At 43.5% G+C, this 26,063-nt stretch overlaps 1 protein-coding gene across 1 annotated transcript in view; it reads left to right on the top strand.

Annotated features, from left to right (window-relative positions):
* LOC137382964 (unconventional myosin-XVIIIb-like) overlaps nt 1-26,063 on the top strand; it is a 265,768-nt gene that overhangs the window by 216,582 nt on the left and 23,123 nt on the right. The window contains exons 36-38 of the mRNA XM_068055546.1: nt 1,092-1,277; nt 14,850-14,986; nt 16,175-16,216. Coding sequence (XP_067911647.1) covers nt 1,092-1,277; nt 14,850-14,986; nt 16,175-16,216 — 365 coding nt within the window. The remainder of the gene's footprint in view (nt 1-1,091; nt 1,278-14,849; nt 14,987-16,174; nt 16,217-26,063) is intronic.

The raw sequence follows: 26,063 nt of genomic DNA, 5'->3' as shown, positions 1-26,063 counted from the left end.
AAATGGCTTAATTAGTACTGTAGTCAAGGCCATCCTCACACATTGTCTTTGAAAGAGCAAACCCCCTCCAAGTGTAAATTGACATCCTGGGGAATGTGAAACCTTGAATTTCATTAGAAGTTTCCAGAAAATCCTGAAGAAACCATGTGATCATCTGTCCATCTTGGGGAGTTGTTACGCAGACAAAAAGACAAGCAGTAACTGAGTAGGCAGCAGCAGAGAAGGCTGCAGGCCTTTCTCTCTCTCTCTTTCTCTCACCCCAGAAAACATCAAGTTTGAAAACCGCCTGCGACTGTGGACCCTCCAAACCTAGAGACTGCTACAGCCAGCGACCGGGGAAGAGAGCCAAATACAGTTCTGCTTTCAAGAAAACCCTAAGCAAAGCAGGCCAACCAAAACACACTATGACCAGCGAGGACTTTAAAGATACAGCTTTAGCCAATGACTACCGGATCATCCACTTCACAGACTGTATTTAAGTTCCATTTATTCTGGTCTTTAATCCAACCACCAAATCTATTTTCCCTCTGTAATCTATTTGTGTGTGTGATTCTCCTGTGTGTGTGAATGTGTAGCGTATTTGCTTTTGTATTTTTAAATTGGGTTAGAGTGTTAAGTATAATAAGCTTACCTCTTGTTTAAACGCAAGAAAACCTGTCCGATCGGTTCTTTCACAGTCGCAGTAAAGAGAAAAGGTAAAACACTCACTGAGGTGGTAAGCACAACCGCAGTTTAAAAAGGAATAACACTGTTGCGGTCAAATAGGAGGAAAGGCGAGAGGGGAGCCTGAGACCCCTCCTCACCTGGCCATAACAGCCTGTGTGAGTGGGTGAGGTTGCGAATATTTTCAGATATTGTTTAATAAATAGTTATCTTTTTAAACCTGCAAGAAAACCTGAAAAGAAAACTATCTGCAGTCAGTTGAGAGATGAAAAGTGGAAGTTAACCCCCCCCATTTCCCACCTGCCCGTAACAATATGCATAAATGTATCAATGAGCGACACACACACACACACACACATGCTCCAAAGAGAGGAAGGATATCACTTTCTAACTAAAGGGTTTACTCCCAATTGTTACTCTTTTTATAGACATTGGTTCTGCGTTTGCGGGACAATGTGATGAAGATGGGCGTGGAATTGGAACAGGCTGCTGAGGCCGAGGCCCGGGAAAAGGAAACCGCCAAACACTTCCAGCAGCGGATGGAGGAAATGAAAGCAGAGATGGATGAGCTTGTTCAGCGGGAGCAGGAGGCCTCTCGGAGGTGCATGGAACTGGTAAGGACAATAAATTCCAGGACCAATATAAAATGATTAAAGCAGGGGAAATAAAAGAGGACCAGAACTGCTGGAAATTTGAAATAGAAACAAAAATTTCTAGAAGTACATATCTAGCCAGTCAAATCGAACGGCAAAGATATGTTAATATTTTGGCTGTAACCCTTCATTAGAACTGCTACAGGCTGAAGGAGATAATTTTTAGAACATGAATGCCCCATAGTCTGAAGAGATTACAATAGGCCATTAACAAGCTGAGTTGGCTACCCACTGCTTGTAGGCGGGTTGCCCTGTCGCCACCATCCTGCCTCCAGGAAAATAGCCTGGGGATGGGATGGAGCAGGGGAACCGGAATGCTGGCCGGTGCTGTAAAATTCCTTGCCCACCTACCTCCATGCCTGCCTCCATTGGGCCTAAAAATTCACCCCTCTGTCAATTCAGTTGAGGATATCCTTTTACTCACATTTTTGCAGTCTGAGGTGAATGAAGCACTTCTCTGCAGATATTTCTATTTTAGTCATCAATGTAATTCTCTTTGTTTGGCTAAATAGCAATAAAGTTCCCTTGCATGCTAACATGGAACTGGGGTGAGTCCAATCTGTGGCCTCATCCATCAATCTACCTCAGTAGCGGCACAGTGGCGCAGTGGTTAGCACCGCAGCCTCACAGCTCCAGGGACCCGGGCTCGCTTCTGGGTACTGACTGTGCGGAGTTTGCAAGTTCTCCCTGTGACCGCGTGGGTTTCCACCCGGTGCTTCGGTTTCCTCCCACAGCCAAAGACTTGCAGGTGATAGGTAAATTGACTGTTGTAAATTGCCCCTAGTGTAGGTAGGTGGTAGGGAATATGGGATTACTGTAGGGTTAGTATAAGTGGGTGGTTGTTGGTCGGCACAGACTCGGTGGGCCGAAGGGTCTGTTTCAGTGCTGTATCTCTAAATAAAATAAAAATAAAATCCCCCAGTACAATACATGTGCTTGGATTGGGTTGTTGGAGTAACAGTTGCTAACGTGTCGGCAACAGCAACCTTTCACCATCCATGCTTTGTGAAGGAATAATTAGCATGTTAGTGAAGCATTGAATCCGGAACAGATCCACTGCAGCGATTGTGCTATTTGGAGCTTGTAACTAAAAATGGAGTCAAGAATGTATTGAGTGAAGGGCAGTGTACATGGGAGGGAGCTTTGTGGCATAGCTGGAAAGAAAGAATTTGCATTTATAGACCTGACCTGAGGACATCTCAAAGCGCTTTATAGCCAATTAAGTACTTTTGAAGTGTAGTCACTGTTGTGATGTAGACTATTTATGCACAGCAAGGTCCCACAAACAACAATGTGATGATGGTCATATAACTTGGTTTGAGTGATGCTGGCTGAATGACAAATATCGGCCAGGACACCGGGGAAAATTCACCCGCTCTTCTTCAAAATAGTGTCATGGGATCTTTTGTAGCCACCTGAGCAGTGCATTTAGTGTGCATGTTCCTTGATGGTTTCATAGGAGTTGTCTGATCCCTGCCACTCGCACGACTGATTGAATATTTGCCATGTCCTTAGTGGTGTGATAGTATAAGGTTTTGTCTTTGAACACCTTGGGACAAAGAAATATTTTAACTTCAGAAAGAGCTTTAAATGATGAGCCCTATACAAAGAACCAGACAATCACCTAAAATAATGTGAGAAATGCAAATGAAGGTGGAAACAGCAATAAAATAAAGACCAGGATCAGTGTGGGTTTTTTAATTGGGGCATAGAGCACAAGATTAAAAAAATAATAAATTTGTTTAGGGCATTGGTTAGGCCACAGTTCGAATGCAATGTACAGTTTTAGGCACCCCATTATAGAAAGCGTACAGCATTAATTCACTGTATTGCTGGGGATAGGAAACTATAATTCTGAGGAGAGATTTGAGATATGCAGATAATTTCCACTGGAGCAGAGAAGGGTTAAAGGGTGTTGAATAGAGGCTTTTAAAATTGTGAAGAATTTTGAAAAGAATGACTAGGTACAGCCTATTTCTTCAGATTGGCGAGTCAGTGATAAGCGGATTGCCACGAGAAGCGTGAAGAGGGAAGATTGGAGAAATGTCTTTATTTTCAAGAGCGGTGGAACATAGAATGTTTTGCCACAGGAATGGGTAAGGGGAGCACTGGGAAAAATTAATAAATATTTGAAGCAGGGGAAAATGCTTGGCTAGTTAGTGAGAGCTGGGCAGTGGGATTAATTTGGGTTTGCTCCAGTAAAGACTTAGAAACAATGGACCAAATGGCTTTCTTCTGTGCTAAGCATTTAGGTTTCTATGGTCTTTGGATCAGCATCCCTTTCATACCAATACCAATTGAACTGATGATAAAATAGCTTTTAGTGCTTGTCACTGCGAAGAGGTGCACTTAGGATATGATGGCCCAGTCGTTTTAGATCGGTACGCATTAAATATTTCTTAGTGTGTCAGTATTCGGGAATTGAGTGCTATTGCACATTGATTTGAAGACAAAAGACCTAAATGGTTGTCATGGTGACATACATGATTCTGAATACTCAGTACATGTTTTAATTGAATAATTGGCACTAAATGAAGTAAAAACAGTTATAAACCAAATTGTTAATCATTTTTTACGATGGTGTCAAGCTAACTGATAACTGTTTCTAGTGCTTCTCTAATCAAAATATGCTGCATAGTGCCATTTTTAAAATTAAACAAAACCAAGGGAAAATCAAGTTAACAACTTCCTCTTTTTTCCAATTGGCTGGTGAATCATTGCAGAAAGCACATAATCTTTAATTAACAAAAAAAATAGAGTGCTGAAAGGCCCCAGTATTCTTATTTACAGAGAGGCACTGAAACATAACAAGATTATTGTGATCACTTCTATTTTGCAGTGCGTTTTTATCAGCTGTTTACTGGTCTTGGCACCTAATAAAGATGGTGACAAAATGAATGGTTTGAACAGTGGCCTGTGCTGAGTAGGTTGTTCTTGGTTGGTGTAGCAATAAAGAACACTGCAATTTTCTCAACAGCTTTATGTTGGTAAGGGGAATATTGGCCAGGGTTTCTGCTCCTGGTTTTGTGTGTCTGTGTGCGCGTAACAGTCAGAACAGTATCTCAGCTCACTGAAGTACTGGAAAAGGAGATTTGTGGGGTGCAGGGAGGAAGTACTTGAAGCTGATTGGTGCTTGTGGAACTGTGCCCCATGAAGGAATCAATGCCAACAGGAGACAAGAAAAATGCCAAGAAAAAGGGAGGGAAAAAAGCTTCATCCCATTGCCAGCACAACTAGATCACACCAAATCTACCTGATCACTAAATACTGTTTTATTAAACATGTTGATACCTCAAGGGTCTCCTTCTATAACATGTGGAATATGTGATAGTGACACTTAATGTGTGTCCTTCAATTTCTGTTTCTCTTGCTGTCCTGAATGCCATTCCCTATAGAGGCTAAATGGCACCAAAACATACCCATGTCCCTTTAAAACTTACACAGGATTCTAGACGAGCACTTAATGTTTTCAATTTTATTTGTGCACCATAAGGTTTATCTGTTGTCCTCTGATCACTCTATTGTTGTATCAAACCTATCTCCATTTTCCCTCTTATGCCTGCCCCACAATAGTACATAGGAACAGGAGTCGGCTATTTATCCCCTCAGACTGTTGCACCAATCAATGAGATCATGGCTGACCTGCAACCTAATTCCATGTACTCAAATGAATCTAAACATTTTTCCAATACTATTCTTCAGTACCTATGAATAAAAAGGACACTGAAAATTACACTTCCCACTTTCTAAATAAATTGCATCTGTGACTGAGGGATATTTAAAATGGGGAGGGGGAACTGATGCAGATAAGCAGGTTTGCTTGACTTTCACTGGTGGCTTCTCAGCTTTACTCTGATGCTACGTTGACACTTGGTCAGAAATCCACTTCCTCCACAGCTTCAGAGCTGCACGTGCCCGACCTTTACACGTTAACGGATCCCCATTGATGCCAAATCTGCCCAGTGGCAGATTCTGCACAGTAGAGACCAGTCCTGACTTGATAGAGCTTTCCCAGGTTTTGTGTGAGAGGTCTGTATAAGATCCCAGAATGTAGATCTGCTATTGTAAATCACTGGAAAAAGCACAAAGCACTGCCGTCTGGATTGCTGCTGTAAACTGAACCTTTTATTATTGACTCCCTCTAGTGGTGCACTGTGCTTGCTACACCAACCATGTACGGTGGCCTCAAATAAATAATACACTATGGCCAGGATTTTATTCTGGTGACAGGGGTCTCAAGGTCCAGAAAAAGCGAAGCTGAGATCCCCACGTTGCCTCTACTCTGGAAGGCCCGCTGAATCTAGTGCCAATCAGGCACTTAAATGGACATGGCGGGCCTTCCACAGGATCAAGGACCCCACTGCTGGAAGTCCTGTCCTTGGAGAGCTGCTGGCCAATCAGAGGCCGGCAGCTGCAGCACCACTGTGGAGGTGGTGGCTGAGGTTAGAGGAGCACCTACTGGATGCCGAGGCACATTGCTTGGACCCAAACCTCAGGTAGGTCAGGGCAGGAGGGGTCTCGTGGGGTGGTAGTTGCGGGAGAGGGGTATGGATAGGGGGCTCAACGGCAAGGGCAGGGGGTAGCTTCCATCTCAGCATCCCCTCCCTTCTCGATGCCATGTCCCTCATTCAGGCACTAAGTGCCTTTTAGCGAGGGAACCCTCTCCCCCAGTGTCCCTCAGTGGACTGCCCCACCCCCCCCCCCCCTTCCTGATGCCAGGTGCCTCATTCGTGCCGTGCTTCCCCTGCAGCGACAGGACTGCCTGTCGCATGGCCAATTGCGGCTGCGGCGGGAAGAGGCCCCTAATTGTGGTTAATTGCCCAGTTAAGAGCCTCAATTGGCTGCAGGGCGGGAAGGCCATTCACTGGCCTTCCTGCCCAGGACTAAATTTTGGCAGTGGCGGGATGGTGGCAGGAACATCCCCTGTCACCATCCTGCCTGATTTTATGCTTTCTCTGCCTCCAAACCCACCGCAGGGGAGAGCATAAAATTTCCCCCACGTATGAAATGAATAATAAAAGAACAATAAACACTATGTGCGCTTTCAGATAATGTAAAATGTGCACTGCTGGCCTACAGGTGAAGTAAGATCTCAGTCTGCCCATAGGTGGAAAAAATGACTACCTGCTCTCGTGGAGCCTGGTTTATATTACAGGACGACCATTGAAAGTAGGGGTACCCCTGGGGCTATCATGGTAATAAATATACAAGACTTTCTAAACTTGAAAGAGAACTGCCATTTCTCACTGTTGCAAGTCTGATATTCTCTCTATTCGTGTTGGAAAAACTGATCCCCATGTGTGTGCCTATTTATTTTTCAGATGTTACACTATTATTAATACATTACTCAAGGAGAGGTATTTCAGAGCTGCTCAGAATATTGAAAGGCTGTTCAGTTGGTGATATTCCTCGGTTCAAGCTGCGTTGCCTCCCACTGTGTCTCCTTCATTACCCTTTGAGATACAATTTGTCAAGTAAAACCATTGAATCATTAGTTAGTGTTTATATGGAAAAGTGTGAAAGAGCGAGTGTTGTATTTAACTCGTGTGTCTGGTTTGATGTTTCTGACAGGACTTCAGTGATTGTCATTGCCTGAGATGGCAAAACTTGTCATCTGTAATTCAAAACATAGTTTGAGGCGGGGACGGGAGGAGGGTTTAACCCGCAAGGACAGGTGGATTGAGGGCAGGTGGAAAGTAAGAAAAGACAAATGATTTTAAATTTCAAACCTGACCCCAACTCGCCTCCAACCAATCCCCTCAACTTCCGGATTTAATGGAGGTAGATCATGTTGGGAGGCCAGTGACAATCTAGTCTATGGAGGTGGTTCAGTCAGTAAAATCTTTCAAGGAGGTCTTGTACCTCAATTTTACCAGGATTTTAACTGTCAGTTGAGGAATCAGCTGAAAAAATTAAAAGGATGAGCTGCGGTTAATTTCATGCAGGATGTCCGTGAAACACTTACTTCCAGGTTTGCCATCCAGCAAATTTCCCACTACCCCCATTCCCTGTCTCTCTTGACAGCCTAGAGTCTAAAGTCCTTCCCCCTCCAGGTCTCTTCACCATCATGGAGGCAGTTTATGTAAGAAGCCAAAAGCGTGATCAGCAAACACAACATTAGGAATGTGAATTTTGTAATAATATAGACAAAAGCCAAGCGTTAAGTGTCTACAAGCTGAGGATGAATTCAACGCGCAGTCAAATGCTTGGAGTTTTATTAAGGGATCTTCCTCAGTCGCTTTGAGATTCTAATCTCAAGACTCACTAATGAAAGAGGCAATGCTTCGTAGAATTACAAAAAACCTACAGCATAGAAACAGGCCATTTGACCCAATAGATCCAAGCCAGTGTTGATGCCCCACATAAGCCTCCTCCCTCCCCTCTTCATCTAACCCTATAAATATCTACTTCTATTCCTTTCTCCTACATGTGTTTATCTAGCTGCCCCTTAAAAGCATCTATGCTATTTTCCTCCATTATTCCTTGTGGTGTTCTACATTTTAACCGGTCTTTGGGTAAAAAAGTTTCTCCTGAATTCCCTATTGGATGTATTAGTGAGTATTTTATAATTATAGCTCCGAGGTCTGGTTTCACCCGTAGGTGGAAATATCTTGTGGCAGTGCATTGGGCAGTGCATTCACTATTCGAGCCAGCAGGAGAGGGGCTGACCTTTTTTTGAATGTTAATGTGAGCAGAGCCTGACCCATGGAGGCGAGAAGGGTCAGATCCAGGAGGTAAATCCATTTTGCAGCACTGCTTGTGGACTAAAAGGAGCAGGAGTGTTGTCTCCAGGCCCAACAAGCTTACCTCTTTACACACCCCACAATTGGCCAACCATCCCCCCCCCCCACCCCGCCCCCACCTCCGCAACCTTCCATGTTCTCCTTCTCCCCGCTTGTGATCTCCAATGCCCCCTTCCCCTACACTGTACAATCTCTGATTTACCTGCCATCTACTCCATCTCCATCTACAGTCGTGAAGTATAATTGAGGGAACTATATACAATGTGTGAAACGTAGACATCTCGGGTTAAGAGTTGCATCTATGAATGTTAGTTCAGCTCCCTTATTCAAACAACATTGGATGTAGTCATTAATCTCAGCACTCCAGCTTCGACTGTGCTCTCGCACACGACTAGACTGATGCTTATCTGCTGTTGAACTGGCAGTCAGAAGCTTTGCTTCACATCAGCTTTTATGTCTACTTCCTCTTTGGAAGAATCCCTGTTCGCATTCCTTTGTTGTTCATCTGATTCTCTTAAAGGGGCAGTGACCATTTCTATAAAATGACAACATCACTCCATCTTTTCTATTCACCCAGCTTCCTCATGCAGTCAACTTCAAATTAGTTCATCAGATGATCACTTATAGAGAATTATGTAGAATATACAGCACAGAAACAGGCCATTCAGCCCAACCAGTCGGCGCTGGCATTAATGCTCCACTTGAGCTCCTCCCTCTCTTCCTCATCAAACTCTATCAGCATACCCCTCTCTTCCCTTCTCCCTCATATGCTTATCTAGTTTCCCCTAAATGCACCAATACTATTCGCCTCAACTGCTCTCTCTGGTAGTGAGTTCCACATTCTCACTGCATTTAGAGTAAAGAGGTTTCTTCTGAATTCTCTATTTGATTACTTAGTGACTAGCTTACATTGATGCCTTCCAGTTTTTGAGAATTGCTGAAAATAGAGACATATTGTCGAAGCTTTTTGTCTTGCACTCATCAGGACAATACGCAAGAATAACCAATGTAAGGGAAAACAGCAACTTATACTGCATGAGAAAAGAGTGCTGATTGGTTGGCAAGTGAACTCTAATACACAGGGCCCTGTTCTTTGCAGACAGAAAGAACATGTACACACATTGTGCCTGTTTCAGCTGAACAAAATAAGTGACAGCCATTCACTGGTTCATTCCTCAGGTAAATGCCCTGACCTATCAGAGTCAAGCTGCCTGGTTTAAATTTCAAACATAGCTTGGCAGTTCACTGTCAGTCACTGTAAACTGGTGCAATCTCCATGGCAACGCCCCTACCAATCAGAGTTCACTTGCCAACCAATCAGCGCTCTCTTCTCATGCAGTATCAGTTGTTGTTTTCCCTGACATTGGTTATTCTTGCGTATTGTCCTGATGAGTGCAAGACAAAAAGCTTCGACAACATCTCTATTTTCAGCAATTCTCAAGTTCCGTTCTACCAAGCGATTACTTCTAGTTTTGCTCTTCCCCACAAGTGGATGTCCTCACTATTATGATTTATTTTCCTCTTCAAGAGATTTACACTTGTAAAAATGGCCAATTAAAATGTGGCCTGCAACTGTAATTCGGTTTATGTATTCTAGAGATCATGGGTTCATACGTCACAAAAGGAGGCTATTTGGCCCATCTTTGACAGAGCAATCCAAATATTCCCATTCTGCTGCTCTTTCGCGCTAGACCTGCACTTTTATCTCTTTCAAGTATTTATCCAATTCTCTTTTCAAAGTTAACAATTGAATCTTCTTCCACCACCTTTTCAGGCAATGCATTCCAAATCATCGCAATTCACTGCTTTAAAAAAATTCTCATCTTATCTCTCGCTCTTTTGACACTTGCCTTAAATATGTGTCCTCTGGTTACTGATCGTTCAGCCAGTGGAATCAGTTTCTCCTTATTCACTCTATCAAAACCTTTCATGGTTTGTCTGCATCTGTTAAATCTCTTGGAACTATGATGTTGTTGCCATTACAGAGACTTGGTTGAGGGAAGGACAGGATTGGCAGCGAAATGTTCCAGGATTTAGAAGCTTCAGGCAGGATAGAGGGGGTTGTAAAAGGGGTGGGGAGTTGCATTACTTGTTAAGGAGAATATCACAGCTGTACTGCGGGAGGACACCTCGGAGGGGTCGTGCAGCGAGGCAATATGGGTGGAGCTCAGGAATAGGAAGGGTGCAGTCACGATGTTGGGAGTTTTCTACAGGCCTCCCAACAGCTAGCGGGAGGTAGAGGAGCAGATATGTAGACAGATTTTGGAAAGATGTAAAGGTAACAGGGTTGTAGCGGTGGGTGATTTTAACTTCCCCTATATTGACTCGGACTCATTTAACGCTAGGGGCTTAGATGGGGCAGAATTTGTAAGGAGCATCCAGGAGGGCTTCTTGAAACAATATGCAGATATTCCAACTAGGGATGGGGCCATACTGGACCTGGTATTGGGGAATGAGCCCGGCCAGGTGGTCGAAGTTTCAGTAGGGGAGCATTTCGGGTACAGTGACCATAATTCCATAAGTTTTAAGGTACTTGTGGATAAGGATAAGAGTAGTCCTCAGGGGAAGGCTAATTATAACAATATTAGGCAGGAACTGAAGAATTTAGATAGGGGGCAGCTGTTTGAGGGTAAATCAACATCTGACATGTGGGAGTCTTTCAAATGTCAGTTGATTAGAATCCAGGGCCAGCATGTTCCTGTGAGGGAGAAGGATAACGCGGGATATTGTGAGCCTAGTCAAAAAGAAAAAGGAAGCATTTGTAAGGGCTGGAAGGCTAGGAACAGATGAATCCCTTGAGGAATATAAAGACAGTAGAAAGGAACTTAAGGAAGGAGTCAGGAAGGCTAAAAGGGGTCATGAAAAGTCATTGGCAAACAATTAAGGATAATCCCAAGGCTTTTTATACATATATAAAGAGCAAGACGGTAACTAGGGAAAGGGTTGGCCCGCTCAAGGACAGAGAAGGGAATCTATGTGTGGAGCCAGAGGAAATGGGTGAGGTACTAAATGAGTACATCGCATCAGTATTCACCAAAGAGTAGGACTTGGTGGATGATGAGCCTAGGGAAGGGAGTGTAGATAGTCTCAGTCATCTCATTATCAAAAAGGAGGAGGTGTTGGATGTCTTGCAAAGCATTAAGGTAGATAAGTCCCCAGGGCCTGATAGGATCTACCCCAGAATACTGAGTGAGGCAAGGGAAGAAATTGCTGGGGCCTTGACATAAATCTTTGCATCCTCATTGGCTACAGGTGAGGTCCCAGAGGACTGGAGAATAGCCAATGTTGTTACTTTGTTTAAGAAGGGTAGCAAGGATAATCCAGGAAATTATAGGCCGGTGAGCCTTACATCAGTGGTAGGGAAATTATTAGAGAGGATTCTTCGAGACAGGATTTACTCCCATTTGGAAACAAACAAACTTATTAGCGAGAGGCAGCATGGTTTTGTGAAGGGGAGGTCGTGTCTCACTAATTTGATTGAGTTTTTTGAGGAAGTGACAAAGTTGATTGATGAAGGAAGGGCAGTGGATGTTATCTATATGGACTTCAGTAAAGCCTTTGACAAGGTCCCTCATGGCAGACTGGTACAAAAGGTGAAGTCACACGGGATCAGAGGTGAGCTGGCAAGATGGATACAGAACTGGCTCTGTCATAGAAGACAGAGGGTAGCGGTGGAAGGGTGCTTTTCTGAATGGAGGGATGTGACTAGTGGTGTTCCGCAGGGATCAGTGCTGGGACCTTTGCTGTTTGTAGTATATATAAATGATTTGGAGGAAAATGTAGCTGGTCTGATTAGTAAGTTTGCAGACTACACAAAGGTTGGTGGAGTTGCGGACAGTGATGAGGATTGTCAGAGGATACAGCAGGATATAGATCGGTTGGAGACTTGGGCGGAGAAATGGCAGATGGAGTTTAATCCGGACAAATGTGAGGTAATGCATTTTGGAAGATCTAATGCAGGTGGGAAGTATACAGTAAATGGCAGAACCCTTAGGAGTATTGACAGGCAGAGAGATCTGGGCGTACAGGTCCACAGGTCACTGAAAGTGGCAACGCAGGTGGATAAGGTAGTCAAGAAGGCATACGGCATGCTTGCCTTCATCGGTCGGGGCATAGAGTATAAAAATTGGCAAGTCATGCTGCAGCTGTACAGAACTTTAGTTAGGCCACACTTAGAATATTGCGTGCAATCCTGGTCGCCACACTACAGAAGGACGTGGAGGCTTTGGAGAGGGTACAGAAGAGGTTTACCAGGATGTTGCCTGGTCTGGAGGGCATTAGCTATGAGGAGAGGTTGGATAAACTCGCATTGTTTTCACTGGAACGATGGAGGTGGAGGGGTGACGTGATAGAGGTTTACAAAGTTATGAGAGGCATGGACTGAGTGGATAGTCAGTTACTAGGGGACATAGGCTTAAGGTGAGGTTAAGGCAAAGTTTAGAGGGGATGTGCGGGGTAAGTTCTTTACACAGAGGGTGGTGAGTGCCTGGAACTTGCTGCCGGGGGAAGTGGTGGAAGCAGGTACGATAGCGACGTTTAAGAGGCATCTTGACAAATACATGAATAGGATGGGAATAGAGGGATACAATCCCCGGAAGTGCAGAAGGTTTTAGTTTAGGTAGGCATCAAGATTGGCGCAGGCTTGGAGGGCCGAATGGCCTGTTCTTGTGCTGTATTGTTCTTTGTTCTTTGTTAACCTTCTCTGCTGTAAGGAAAACAATCCGAGTTTCATTAGTGTCTCCACGAAACTGAAGTCCCTCATCCCTAGTTCCATGTTTGTAAATCTCCTCTGCACCCTATTCAAGGCCTTGAGATCCTTCCTAAACTCTGCCCAGAATTAGACACAATACTCCAGCTGGGGCCTAACCAGTGATTTATAAAGGAGACAGGAATCAATATTCAAGCATCATGCCACAGTCTCTCTTATTACAAAGGCCAATAATTATAGAGAACCAGCCATTATTAGATGTCTCACAGAGCTAATTATAAACTGTACATATTGTTATCAGTGAGTCAAGCTTAGATTCATTTTCAAACTGCAAATAACACTGACACAAAGGGAGTTGATTAAACATTATTAAGGTTTAATAGAAATGCATTTTACTGAGCCTTGCACAGACCAGTCTTATCACTGCTGCTCTGTATTACCAAATACCAACATTGTTTTATATTTTACAGGCGTAGCTTGTGTTACCCCCTCTAAAGGGTCAAATAGGAGTCACTTTGAACTGCCAACACTGAGCAAAAATACCGTACCAATGTGTGGGATTTGTTGTACAATTTGGTTATGCCAACTAGATGCCAGCTTCTTTGTCTTTTTAACTTTGGGACCTGTATTGGAATCCAGTTTTTTTTTATTTGTTCATGGGATGTGGGCTTTGCTGGCTAGGCCAGCATTTATTGCCCATCCCTAATTGCCCTTGAGCTGAGTGGCTTGCTGGGCCATTTCAGAGGGCATTTAAGAGTAAACCACATTGCTGTGGGTCTGGAGTCACATGTAGGCCAGACCAGGTAAGGACATCAGATTTCCTTCCCTAAAGGACATTAGTGACCAGATGAGTTTTTACAATTGACAATGTTCTTCATGTCACCATTAGACTAGCTTTTTCAAAAAAAAATTCCAGATTTATTAATTGAATTCATATTTCACCAACTGCTTGTGGTGTGATTTGAACCCATGTTCCAAGAGCACTGGCCTGGGCCTCTGCATTGCTAGAATGAGACATTACCACTTCACCACCACCACTGCCTCACCCCTCAGATAAACTGAAAGATTCTGTGTTCCTGCTGCATGGGCCTGATGTAAAATGTGTTTGGGCAGTCTCCACAGCAAGAGCTAACGACTTCATTCAGGGAGAGACAACAGGGAAGCTTGGGACAGGAAATAGAAAAATTCACATTGGATTAGTGGGCGGGGAAATGGATTAAAGGTTGAGAAGGAACCACATTCCAGAAGGAACCTTGCTCTGCGTCTGTGCATCATACTGCTTGACCTGGATTTGCTTCAGGAAGACAGCGGAGGTCATTTTGACTTTGAACTGTAAAATGGCCAATACTGGTCAGCTGCCTGTTATATGACTCTCCTGACATTCCTCTCCATTAAAGTCAATGGACTGGAAAGTTGTGAGAGATACTCAATGGGTGACGATTCCGATTTCACCTGTCTTACAACTATCACCCAAAGTTGGAATGAACTCCCCAGTAAATGCAATAAGTGGCAATCTGTTCCTTTCCTCCCTATAACAAAGACAAAAAGAAATGCCCATCACATGTAAAGAAAGATTGAGTCTTTAAAGAGTTAACAAGTTATTGGTTCCAGAGTGACAGTAGAAACAATAACAGATGCATCACCATATCAAATACTCACCCTCTTGACCCCATTTGCCAGCTCCAATTTCTTCAATGACTCAACATTGATGCTATGGCAAAATACACTGCACAGCACTTGAGAACATTTGTAATTGTAGAACCAGATTTACATCAGGGAATGAGACATTGTCAAGTCACCAAAGTCTAAATTGGTGATGAAAATTCCAAATATATTATTGTTGTTCGATCTGAATTAATATCCAAAAGCTTAATTGAAGGGAATTCGAATCCAGTACAGCTCAACCAAGATACAATAATGCAGTTGACTCTCTGGGTGAGTCAGTAAAACTATGCAGTCATGAGGGAAAGTCAACAGATATCAGGGATGGGAATTCTCCCTTGAAATGGGTTCAGCTCATCATTTATTTAACTGCCGTGTCTTTGTAATGTTCCATGTGTGCTTTTTTCTTTAATTTGGCAGGGATCTCAGTTGGAGAGCCTGATGGTGATTAAACAGACCTTGCAAGCGGATCTTGAAACGTCAATAAAACGGATCGCGGACCTGCAGGCAGTCTTGGAGGAGGAGTCTAGTGATGAAAGTGATGATGAAGCTGAAAGGTAATTACTTCAGTCTAAAACAAAAAAGCGACGCAATGTATTCGGATAGAAATCCAGACCAAATGGTGTCTTTCAACACACCATTAACATATTGTTTGCCTTTGCTCCATGACCTTTTGGTCAGCTATGTGGCCTGGTCCAATCTACACCTTCTCCTTTGTTATCTCTTGCCCCACCCCCACCTCACTTGCTTATAACCTGTGACTTTTCTAATATTTGTCAGTTCCGAAGAAGGGTCACTGACCCGAAACGTTAACTCTGCTTCTCTTTTCACAGATGCTGCCAGACCTGCTGAGTGGTTCCAGCATTTCTTGTTTTTATTTCAGATTTCCAGCATCCGCAGTATTTTGCTTTTATTATAGGTAGTGATAGCTGTTCAGTTTCTGGAGCCAACAGAAAAGAAATCCAGATTCACATCCTCAGGCAGTTAAACAAGTCAACATCTTTGGGAATCTCATGATGGGAAATGCTTATAAAAAACAAAATCACTCTAAATTTGGGAAGCTCAAATTACTGAATGGTGTCTTAACTACCAGAATAGCACTGGACACACTCAAAACAGCCAATACAGGAGAAACCCATCATAATTTATACAATATGACGTTTTACACAAAGTGGGCTGGATTTTACAGACTCCCCGCCACCCACCACCCCTGCCCCCCCGCATTGGGTTTTGTGGCGGTGGGGGCAGAAAAATACCTCCAGGAGAGGGCCACCACACACCCCGACGCCGGGAGGGCCTGGCCCGATATTGGCAGTGGGCTTCTAAACTTCAGCCCAGTATCTTTACCATTATAGCTGCATTGAAGTTTCACTGCTCCAGAGAATAAAGCATTTCTGACAGGTTGTAAATCTTGTCATATTTGATATGACAGAGAACATGCACATAGAAAAGATTAAAGTTAGTCTGACCGGCAATTCAATCTTGGAATCTACAGTTGAATCCAGGATGTGCGATGGTTTCCTCCCCTCTGTGATAGTTGCAGCTAAAATGGATGATTGAGTTATGATTTTGCCCTCCATTATACATAACTGTTGCTATCATGCCAACCTGTCCCAGTCAAGGCAATAATCCTGTATTCTTACCCTGAGAGAGTCTAATAGGGACTGAAGAGAATGGTAATGGTAGATTAATTCAGAGGAGGGCCGATGTGGTGGTATACTGTGACAAATTATTTTCTCTCCTAGTGCGAGCACAGCTTTAGGAGCAGATTTGGAAAGGACAGATGTGTAAGAACAAGCTGCCTGTTACCTGTTAAGATTGTTGTGCATAAAGCAAACTGTACAAATTTTGCTCGTAGTGTAAGATACCCCGACAGCGTGTCCAACTACTCTAATCCTAAACTGAAATCTTCATCTAATATCAAGCTAATGTTTTCATCTCAATGGCAGTGATTGTCATTGATGTGACACAGAAGAAGGTACAAAGTTTAAAAATTGGCACTGTAGTTTTGCATTCAAGTGATGGGCTGCCCCAGTTGGAGTAACAGTACGTGACATCATGCAATTGCAAGATGAAGGTTTGAAGTTCCACTCTTATGCATAATTTCTTGATTTCAGTTTGTTGTAGAACAGTTGCTGTTAGGAAACCAGGGAGGAGGGGGAGGGAGGGGGAAAGAGGGAGGGGGAGGGGATGGAGAGAGTGGGGACAGCAGTGGTGAATGGGGAGGGGGTAATTTGCTTAGCCACCTCCCTCTTTGCCTGTCGGAGATCTGTGCAACAATGAGACCAAAGGTGAGAGGAAATCAGAGGAACTTTAAACCAATATTCTTAAAAACTTTTAACATCTGCCTCTCACAGTATTTACACATTTTAGGACAATGTTGTAACACCATTGGTAAAGCCATTATAATATAACGATATTTAATTTTAATTTCTAAGAATGCTTCCATCAATTTTGTTGGCTGTCTTACTGAGAAACCTCAGAGAAGGGTCAAGCGCCATTGTGCAGGACAAGTTAAAAAGAGTAGGAGAAAAAATGGAATGGATGAAGGAGCAGTGACTAGCTGACATTAAGCTTGGGTCTTTTAACTTGTAGACTGTTGTTATGACTGCGGGGGAAACAACGCACTCTCAATTCAGTCCCGTCACTCCACAGGTCGCAGCATATTATTAAGCTTTCACACCCAATCGGAAAACAGCCAAATTAAACACTCTAGTAACCCTCGGAATAAAACAGACCAAACCAGGTATCTTTAGAAAACAACAACTTAACTATTTATTAAAAAACAAAATCTTAAACACTATTAAGATAAACCTATGTCTAAAGACCTCATAACTTCTTATATTAACCTAACTTTTGCATTCACACACATGCACTCAAAAGCTAACAGTAGTTAGTCAGTTTTAAAAGTGGCGTTTTAAAAAAAAATTTGCTGTCTTTTAAGAATAAATAAAATAAGTAAGTTTTTGTAGGTTTTGCAGCAAGCATCAAACAGTTCTTTGAACGAGGAGCACAGCAATGCAAATCATTTCTTGAAAAAGAAGGCTTTTTTTTCTTTACTGAGGGAATTAACTTGGCTTGTAGCTCCTTGTAGAATTTTTGCTCAGAGGAAATAGACAGCTTCTTTCCCTTCAGTACCCTTCGCTGGAAAGTCTCTCAGAACTAACTGGTTTTAGCCGGTTTCTGCCAGTTCCACACACAGCCAAGTGGAAACATTACCATATGACCTCTCTCTCTCTCCTGTTGTTGCCCAGGGTAACAAAAATGCAGCTGCTGCACACTGTGTCTCAGGAATTCCAGAACCTTCTTTCCCTCAAAGATGCACTGTTTTTAACAATGTCTGAAAGGCACACATACTGTTTTTAATCCGAGGAGAAAAATAATTACAGGTCTGTGACACTGTAAGGACAGAAAAGACTGGGGGAGGTAAGGGGTTGCGCTATGGAGTTCATATTAGAACATTAGAACATGAGAACATTACAGCGCAGTACAGGCCCTTCGGCCCTCGACGTTGCGCCGACCTGTGAGACCATCTGACCTACACTATTCCATTTTCATCCATATGTCTATCCAATGACCACTTAAATGCCCTTAAAGTTGGCGAGTCTACTACTGTTGCAGGCAGGGCGTTCCACGCCCCTACTACTCTCTGAGTAAAGAAACTACCTCTGACATCTGTCCTATATCTATCACCCCTCAACTTAAAGCTATGTCCCCTCGTGTTTGCCATCACCATCCGAGGAAAAAGACTCTCACTATCCACCCTATCTAACCCTCTGATTATCTTATATGTCTCTATTAAGTCACCTCTCCTCCTCCTTCTCTCCAACGAAAACAACCTCAAGTCCCTCAGCCTTTCCTCATAAGACCTTCCCTCCATACCAGGCAACATCCTAGTAAATCTCCTCTGCACCCTTTCCATAGCTTCCACATCCTTCCTATAATGCGGTGACCAGAACTGCACGCAATACTCCAGGTGCGGTCTCACCAGAGTTTTGTACAGCTGCAGCATGACCTCGTGGCTCCGAAACTCGATCCCCCTACTAATAAAAGCTAACACACCATATGCCTTCTTAACAGCCCTATTAACCTGGGTAGCAACCTTCAGCGATTTATGCACCTGGACACCAAGATCTCTCTGTTCATCTACACTACCAAGAATCTTCCCATTAGCCCAGTACTCTGCATTCCTGTTACTCCTTCCAAAGTGAATCACCTCGCACTTTTCCGCATTAAACTCCATTTGCCATCTCTCAGCCCAGCTCTTCAGCATATCTATGTCCCTCTGTACCCTACAACATCCTTCGGCACTATCCACAACTCCACCGACCTTAGTGTCATCCGCAAATTTACTAACCCACCCTTCTACACCCTCTTCCAGGTCATTTATAAAAATGACAAACTGCAGTGGCCCCAAAACAGATCCTTGCGGTACACCACTAGTAACTAAACTCCAGGATGAACATTTGCCATCAACCACCACCCTCTGTCTTCTTTCAGCTAGCCAATTTCTGATCCAAAGCTCTAAATCACCTTCAACCCCATACTTCCGTATTTTCTGCAATAGCCTACCATGGGGAACCTTATCAAACGCCTTACTGAAATCCATATACACCACATCCACTGCTTTACCCTCATCCACCTGTTTGGTCACCTTCTCGAAAAACTCAATAAGGTTTGTGAGGCACGACCTACCCGTCACAAAACCGTGCTGACTATCGCTAATGAACTTATTCTTTTCAAGTTGATTATAAATCCTGTCTCTTATAACCTTTTCCAACATTTTACCCACAACCGAAGTAAGGCTCACAGGTCTATAATTACCAGGGCTGTCTCTACTCTCCTTCTTGAACAAGGGGACAACATTTGCTATCCTCCAGTCTTCCGGCACTATTCCTGTCGACAATGACGACATAAAGATCAAGGACAAAGGCTCTGCAATCTCCTCCCTAGCTTCCCAGAGAATCCTAGGATAAATCCCATCTGGCCCAGGGGACTTATCTATTTTCACACTTTCCAAAATTGATAACACCTCCTCCTTGTGAACCTCAATCCCATCTAGCCTAGTAGCCTGAATCTCAGTATTCTCCTCGACAACATTTTCTTTCTCTACTGTAAATACTGACGCAAAATATTCATTTAACACTTCCCCTACCTCCTCTGATTCCACACACAACTTCCCACTACTATCCTTGATTGGCCCTAATCTAACTCTAGTCATTCTTTTATTCCTGATATACCTATAGAAAGCCTTAGGGTTTTCCCTGATCCTATCCGCCAATGACTTCTCGTGTCCTCTCCTTGCTCGTCTTAGCTCTCCCTTTAGATCCTTCCTGGCTAGCTTGTAACTCTCAAGCGCCCTAACTGAGCCTTCACGTCTCATCCTAACATAAGCCTTCTTCTTCCTCTTGACAAGCGCTTCAACTTCTTTAGTAAACCACGGCTCCCTCGCTCGACAACTTCCTCCCTGCCTCACAGGTACAAACTTATCAAGGACACGCAGTAGCTGCTCCTTGAATAAGCTCCACATTTCGATTGTTCCCATCCCCTGCAGTTTCCTTCCCCATCCTAGGCATCCTAAATCTTGCCTAATCGCATCATAATTTCCTTTCCCCCAGCTATAATTTTTGCCCTGCGGTATATACCTGTCCCTGCCCATCGCTAAGGTAAACCTAACCGAATTGTGATCACTATCACCAAAGTGCTCACCTACATCTAAATCTAACACCTGGCCGGGTTCATTACCCAGTACCAAATCCAATGTGGCATCGCCCCTGGTTGGCCTGTCTACATACTGTGTCAGAAAACCCTCCTGCACACACTGGACAAAAACTGACCCATCTAAGGTACTCGAACTATAGTATTTCCAGTCGATATTTGGAAAGTTAAAGTCCCCCATAACAACTACCCTGTTACTCTCACCCCTGTCGAGAATCATCTTCGCTATCCTTTCCTCTACATCTCTGGAACTATTTGGAGGTCTATAAAAGACTCCCAACAGGGTGACCTCACCTCTCCTGTTTCTAACCTCGGCCCATACTACCTCCGTAGACGTGTCCTCAAATGTCCTTTCTGTTGCTGTAATACTCTCCTTGATTAACAATGCCACACCCCCCCCCCCCTCTTTTACCATCTTCTCTGTTCTTACTAAAACATCTAAATCCCGGAACCTGCAACATCCATTCCTGCCCCTGCTCTACCCATGTCTCCAAAATGGCCACTACATCGAGATCCCAGGTACCAACCCATGCTGCAAGCTCACCCACCTTATTCCGGATGCTCCTGGCATTGAAGTAGACACACTTTAAACCAAGTTCTTGCTTGACAGTGCCCTCTTGCGTCCTTGTAACCTTATCCCTGACCTCACTACTCTCAACATCCTGTACACTGGCACTACATTTTAGGTTCCCATTCCCCTGCTGAATTAGTTTAAACCCCCCCGAAGAGCACTAGCAAATCTCCCCCCCAGGATATTGGTACCCCTCTGGTTCAGGTGAAGACCATCCTGTTTGTAGAGGTCCCACCTACCCCAGAAAGAGCCCCAATTATCCAGGAAACCAAAACCCTCCCTCCTGCACCATCCCTGCAGCCACGTGTTCAACTCCTCTCTCTCCCTATTCCTCGCTTCGCTATCACGTGGCACGGGCAACAACCCAGAGATAACAACTCTGTTTGTTCTCGCTCTAAGCTTCCACCCTGGCTCCCTGAATTTCTGTCTTCAATCCCCATCTCTCTTCCTACCTATGTCGTTGGTGCCTATGTGGACCACGACTTGGGGCTGCTCCCCCTCCCCCTTAAGGATCCCAAAAACACGATCCGAGACATCACGAACCCTGGCACCTGGGAGGCAACATACCAACCGTGAGTCTCTCTCGTTCCCACAGAACCTCCTATCTGTTCCCCTAACTATGGAGTCCCCAATGACTAATGTTCTGCTCCTCCTCCCCCTTCCCTTCTGAGCAACAGGGACAGACTCTGTGCCAGAGACCTGTACCCCATTGCTTACCCCTGGTAAGTCGTCCCCCGCAACAGTATCCAAAACGGTATACCTGTTGTTGAGGGAAACGGCCACAGGGGATTCCTGCACTGCCTGCTGGTTCCGTCTCCTTCCCCTGACGGTAACCCATCTACCTACTTCTTTTACCTGAGGTGTGACTACCTCCCCATAACTCCTCTCAATAACTCCCTCCGCCTCCCGAATGATCCGAAGTTCATCCAGCTCCAGCTTCAGTTCCCTAACGCGGTTCTCGAGGAGCTGGAGTTGGGTGCACTTCCCGCAGATGCAGTCTGCAGGGACACTCTTGGCGACCCTTACCTCCCACATTCTGCAGGAGGAACATACAACTGCCTTAACTTCCATTCCCTCTATTCTAAATTCCCAACAAATCTACTGAAAAACCAAAAAAAAATGTCAAAACTTGTAAGGTTAGCAATCCAACGGACAGAACTTCTTAAATAAAAAGCTTACCTTATCAACACAACAGAGTCCCTTTTTTTTGGTTAGAGGAGGAGGGTGGATGGGAGACACTGCATGTGTAGTGTCTCGGGTACAGCCACCACCCAAATATATAGTTTTTCCTTACCCAGCAGTCCCTGGTCCTCCGAAAACAAAAGGGAATTAACTTTTAAACTTCCACTGAAATTGACTTCCCAGCTGTAAGCTCGCTCTCGCACCTTCGCTACTGTCAAAGCTGCAGTCACCAAAACTAAAAGAAAGAGATTTTAAACCACCCAAATATATAGTTTTTCCTTACCATTAAATCAAGCATTTGTCATCTGAAGCAGGAAGAGGAATTCTGCTCAGCTCAAATGTGCTAGGAATGCTGAAATGAGATATTATTTTAGATTCCACTATCTTCAGAGCATGAGATTAATTGTAATCAGGTAATTATGCACGGACTGAGGCAGCATGTAATCCATGATTTTTAAAGGTGTACTGCACTTTAAATTTAGAGTGATCTAATAGTAACTTTTAAAAGACTTTAGCTAGCAAATGTGAATAAATAAAGGAGAGCAATGTTTTACAGGTATCAGCTAATTACTATATTTGGTAACAGGGATAGAATTAGAATAGGAGATGGTGTGATGACTCTTGATTACAACACAGTGAAGATATGTTGTATGTAAGATGGTATGTTTGCAGCTTAGGAGTGACAAGAGAAGAAAACTCAAAGGACGAACAAATAGCAACATTGAATTCCTGATATCTGTATATTGATTGATTGTTCTGTGTTGAAGTTAATGATTGGTATGAAATCAGGGTTAACCTGACAGGAACATTATCCCCCTGACTACCCTGTTTTGGTGCATAGTTTGAGAAGACATGCTGTCACATTGTCAATTAACAGCCATGCTGTTAATAATCATGTTGCAAATGAGTATCTTGCACTACATGTAAACTGCTCATGCAAAAGAACAATAGAAGATAGTTTGATTTCTGCTTCAATATTTTACCTCTGACTAACTTAAGTAATGTTTAATCTGTCGGTGCAGTAGATCCATAAATCAGTTCATTTTAATTTTGCAAAGGTAATTTGGTGGAGGGTGTTCAGTAATATTTATATTTTAATTCTGCATTCCATTTTTCAAATTGAGATTGCGTGCATTTTTAAAAAAATGGTTGAAAGTTTCTCCCTTCCACTTCAGACAGTATTTATCTCATCAGTAGGGATTCCCTCTAGGGAATTAAAACTGCATTTTGATGAGCCACAGTGCGTGGGTTGAGGTTTGTAGTTTAGTATTTTCTTGTAAGTTGCTGAATTTAGTCATGGTGAACATATGGGTTTCTGCGCTCTGCTTTCTTATGGCACTGGTATATATAATATAATTACATGGTCACAGGTTCCACTTGGTTAGGGGATGCTCCAGGGACTCTCCCTTTCCTAAGAATCAAACAGCATAGAAGGAGGCCATTCAGCCCCTCGAGTCTATGCTGGCTCTTTAGAAGAGCAATCCAGTTAGTTCCACTCCCTGGCTCTTCCCTCATTTCCCTGCTTTTTTTTTATCCTTCAAGTATTTATCCAATTCCCTTTTGAAGGCTATTAATGGGTTAGTTTCCACCTTCCTATCAAGCAGTACATTCCAAATCCTAACCATTCGTTGTATAAAAAAGTTTTTCCTCATATCGCTTCTGGTTCTTTAGCCAATCAGTTTAAATCTGTGTCCTCCGGTTATCGACTCTTCAGCATTGGAAACAGTTCTCTTTATTTACTCTATCTGAACCTGTCATGACTAGGACACCTCTATTAAATCTCCTCTTGGCCTGCTTTGCTCTAAGGAAGACAACCCCTTCACATCCTTCCTAAAGTGTGAGAATCCTTCTCTTACTCTCCAACCCTTTCAGGAGTGGGTCATCGAGAATCTACAAATAAGTTAAAGGCCCAGCTGGCGACTCCTCATCGAAGAGGATTAAAATTAACATGTTGGCGTACCTCTGATTTTGGCTTCCAAGCAAGTCCATTCTTGGGATTGCGACCTTCAGTACAATGTTCATGAGGAACATTCATGATCATGTTCATGTTAATTGTTCCTATTCTTTATAGATTGAGGTGCTGGAATAGTGAACCGAGGTTATTCTCACTGACTGAAGGACTTGGATGGTTCATTTGCTGTTCTCGACAATAAGTGAGCACTTTGTACCATTTAAACAACTACACGATTCAGTGAATCAAACTGAGAATGAACGCCAAGTGACATGCCAGCTTGGAGTTCTGGTACTCTTTCACTTCCTTACTGCTTATCGTGCGGCGTGCCTTTTATTGAAGACATTGTTACTTCATATTTGCAATTAGAATATTTTCCCCCTCCATTTTCCTTCCCTGCTTTCCTGAAAGCAATGACTCACACTGGGGTCCAATCCCATGGGTGCTGCTTGTCCTTTGGTAACTCAGCCTGTTCTTCACCTTTGAGCCCATACAGTCAGTGTCAATATGCCAATATGCTATGAAGATATTACAGTCAATCCTGCTGTTCACTTCAGCCAATGCCTACATAGACACTTGCCATTGGGAATCACTGCATTGCAGTTAAGAACAGGCACCCTGGCTAATTTATATGGATATGGCACTGGACTGGTTATGGCACTGGAGTAGCATCCCTGAAGCCATAAGTTCATATCCCACCGTGAAAATTTGTTCAACTAATCTGGTCACTTGTGAACTAGAACTGGGATAAATTTAACGTGAAATATCAGACTTTTGTAACAAACCCAACTAGTTTACTAATAAGAAAGAAAAGAAATGAATAGCTTGCATTTGTACAATGTCTTTCATACTGTCAGAACATCCCAAAGCGCTTCACAGCCATTTAGGAAAACACTGCAGCAATTTGCCCACAGCAAGATCCCACAAACACCAATGAGAGAAATGATTAATAAACTGTTACAGTGAGGTTGACTGAGGGATAAGTGTTGGCCAGGACACCAGAACCTCTATGCTCTTCTTCCAATATTGTCCTATTTTATAAACACATGCGAGGGCTTGATAGCAGCTTGTGTTAACTTTATATCTGGAAGATGCCACCTCCCAACAGTACAATACTGAAGTGTCAGCCTGGATTATGCCGACAAAGTCGTCCTTTCGAGCCGGAATGTCCTGGGAAACCTGCCACCTCTATCGGGTCCTGCACGTGACTTTAGTCCCACGGTACATGGCTGACTCTTAATGCACTGTGCAGTGGCCTAACAAGCCATTAGAAGATGATCCAGCATCATCTTGGGGCAACTAGAGCTGTAACAAATGCAGTTTGCATTGCATCTTCCTATGAGTCAGCCCATACAATTTTAAAAACCCACAGCTTTGGGGATAAAAAACAACTGGTGGCATAAGTTGTCAATGATATAGCATAACTCCTGCATAGTTGTTCTATTTTCAGCCCAGTGATTCATTCTATCAATTACAGCTATTACAGAAGCTCTCCCATTGGTTTGGTGGGTAGATGCACCTCCTGCTTTGATTTTCAACAGCACAGCAATGTCCCAGCATCATTCCCTGATCCACACAGAGTAAATAGACCTAAACCAGGGCAATTCTAGACATGACCTCTGCTTCACTGGGGCAGGAAAGGGTAGTCATGCATAGGTTCCTGTTGATTACAAGATCAGATCTCTGAGCCCCCACCTCATGCCCCTCCTACCGCCTCCCCCACCCCCTGTCATGTTCCCGTGTTTGGGTAACCCATGGGCACTCCCCATCAAGGCTCACTCACAAAGACAGCTATGCCTGTCTGTGGATTCATGGAGCAACCAAACAAGGTGCCCTTTAGGAAAGGCCAGAAGTGGTTCCACAGTAGAAAATTGCTGAGGAGCACAGTGACGTTGGTGATTTGCAAGCCTTACCTTCCAGGCAATGGGCTTCATTATATCCACGATAACAGTGTTGCATTAGAATTTTCTTTCAAATAACTCAAACATCAGTGCAATGATATAAAACTGTCTTATTTTTGTCATAAGGGTACTGAAAGGGCATCCTGTTATTTGAAGTGTTTATGAAACTCTTAAGAGTTGCAATGAAAATTCTGACAAAATGATTTTCATCTTTTTGAATCCTTTGTTCAGCTGAGTCTCACTGACAGGGTGAAACAGTTCAGTTTCGACAACCCAAACTCAAAAATAATTTAGATTCATGACTTAAAAGG

This window comes from Heterodontus francisci, chromosome 23 (genome assembly GCF_036365525.1).
Source record: "Heterodontus francisci isolate sHetFra1 chromosome 23, sHetFra1.hap1, whole genome shotgun sequence".
NCBI classification, from domain to species: Eukaryota; Metazoa; Chordata; class Chondrichthyes; order Heterodontiformes; family Heterodontidae; genus Heterodontus; species Heterodontus francisci.
The sequence above is the reverse complement of the archived record's forward strand: the minus strand, read 5'-3'. Positions and strand labels throughout refer to the sequence as shown.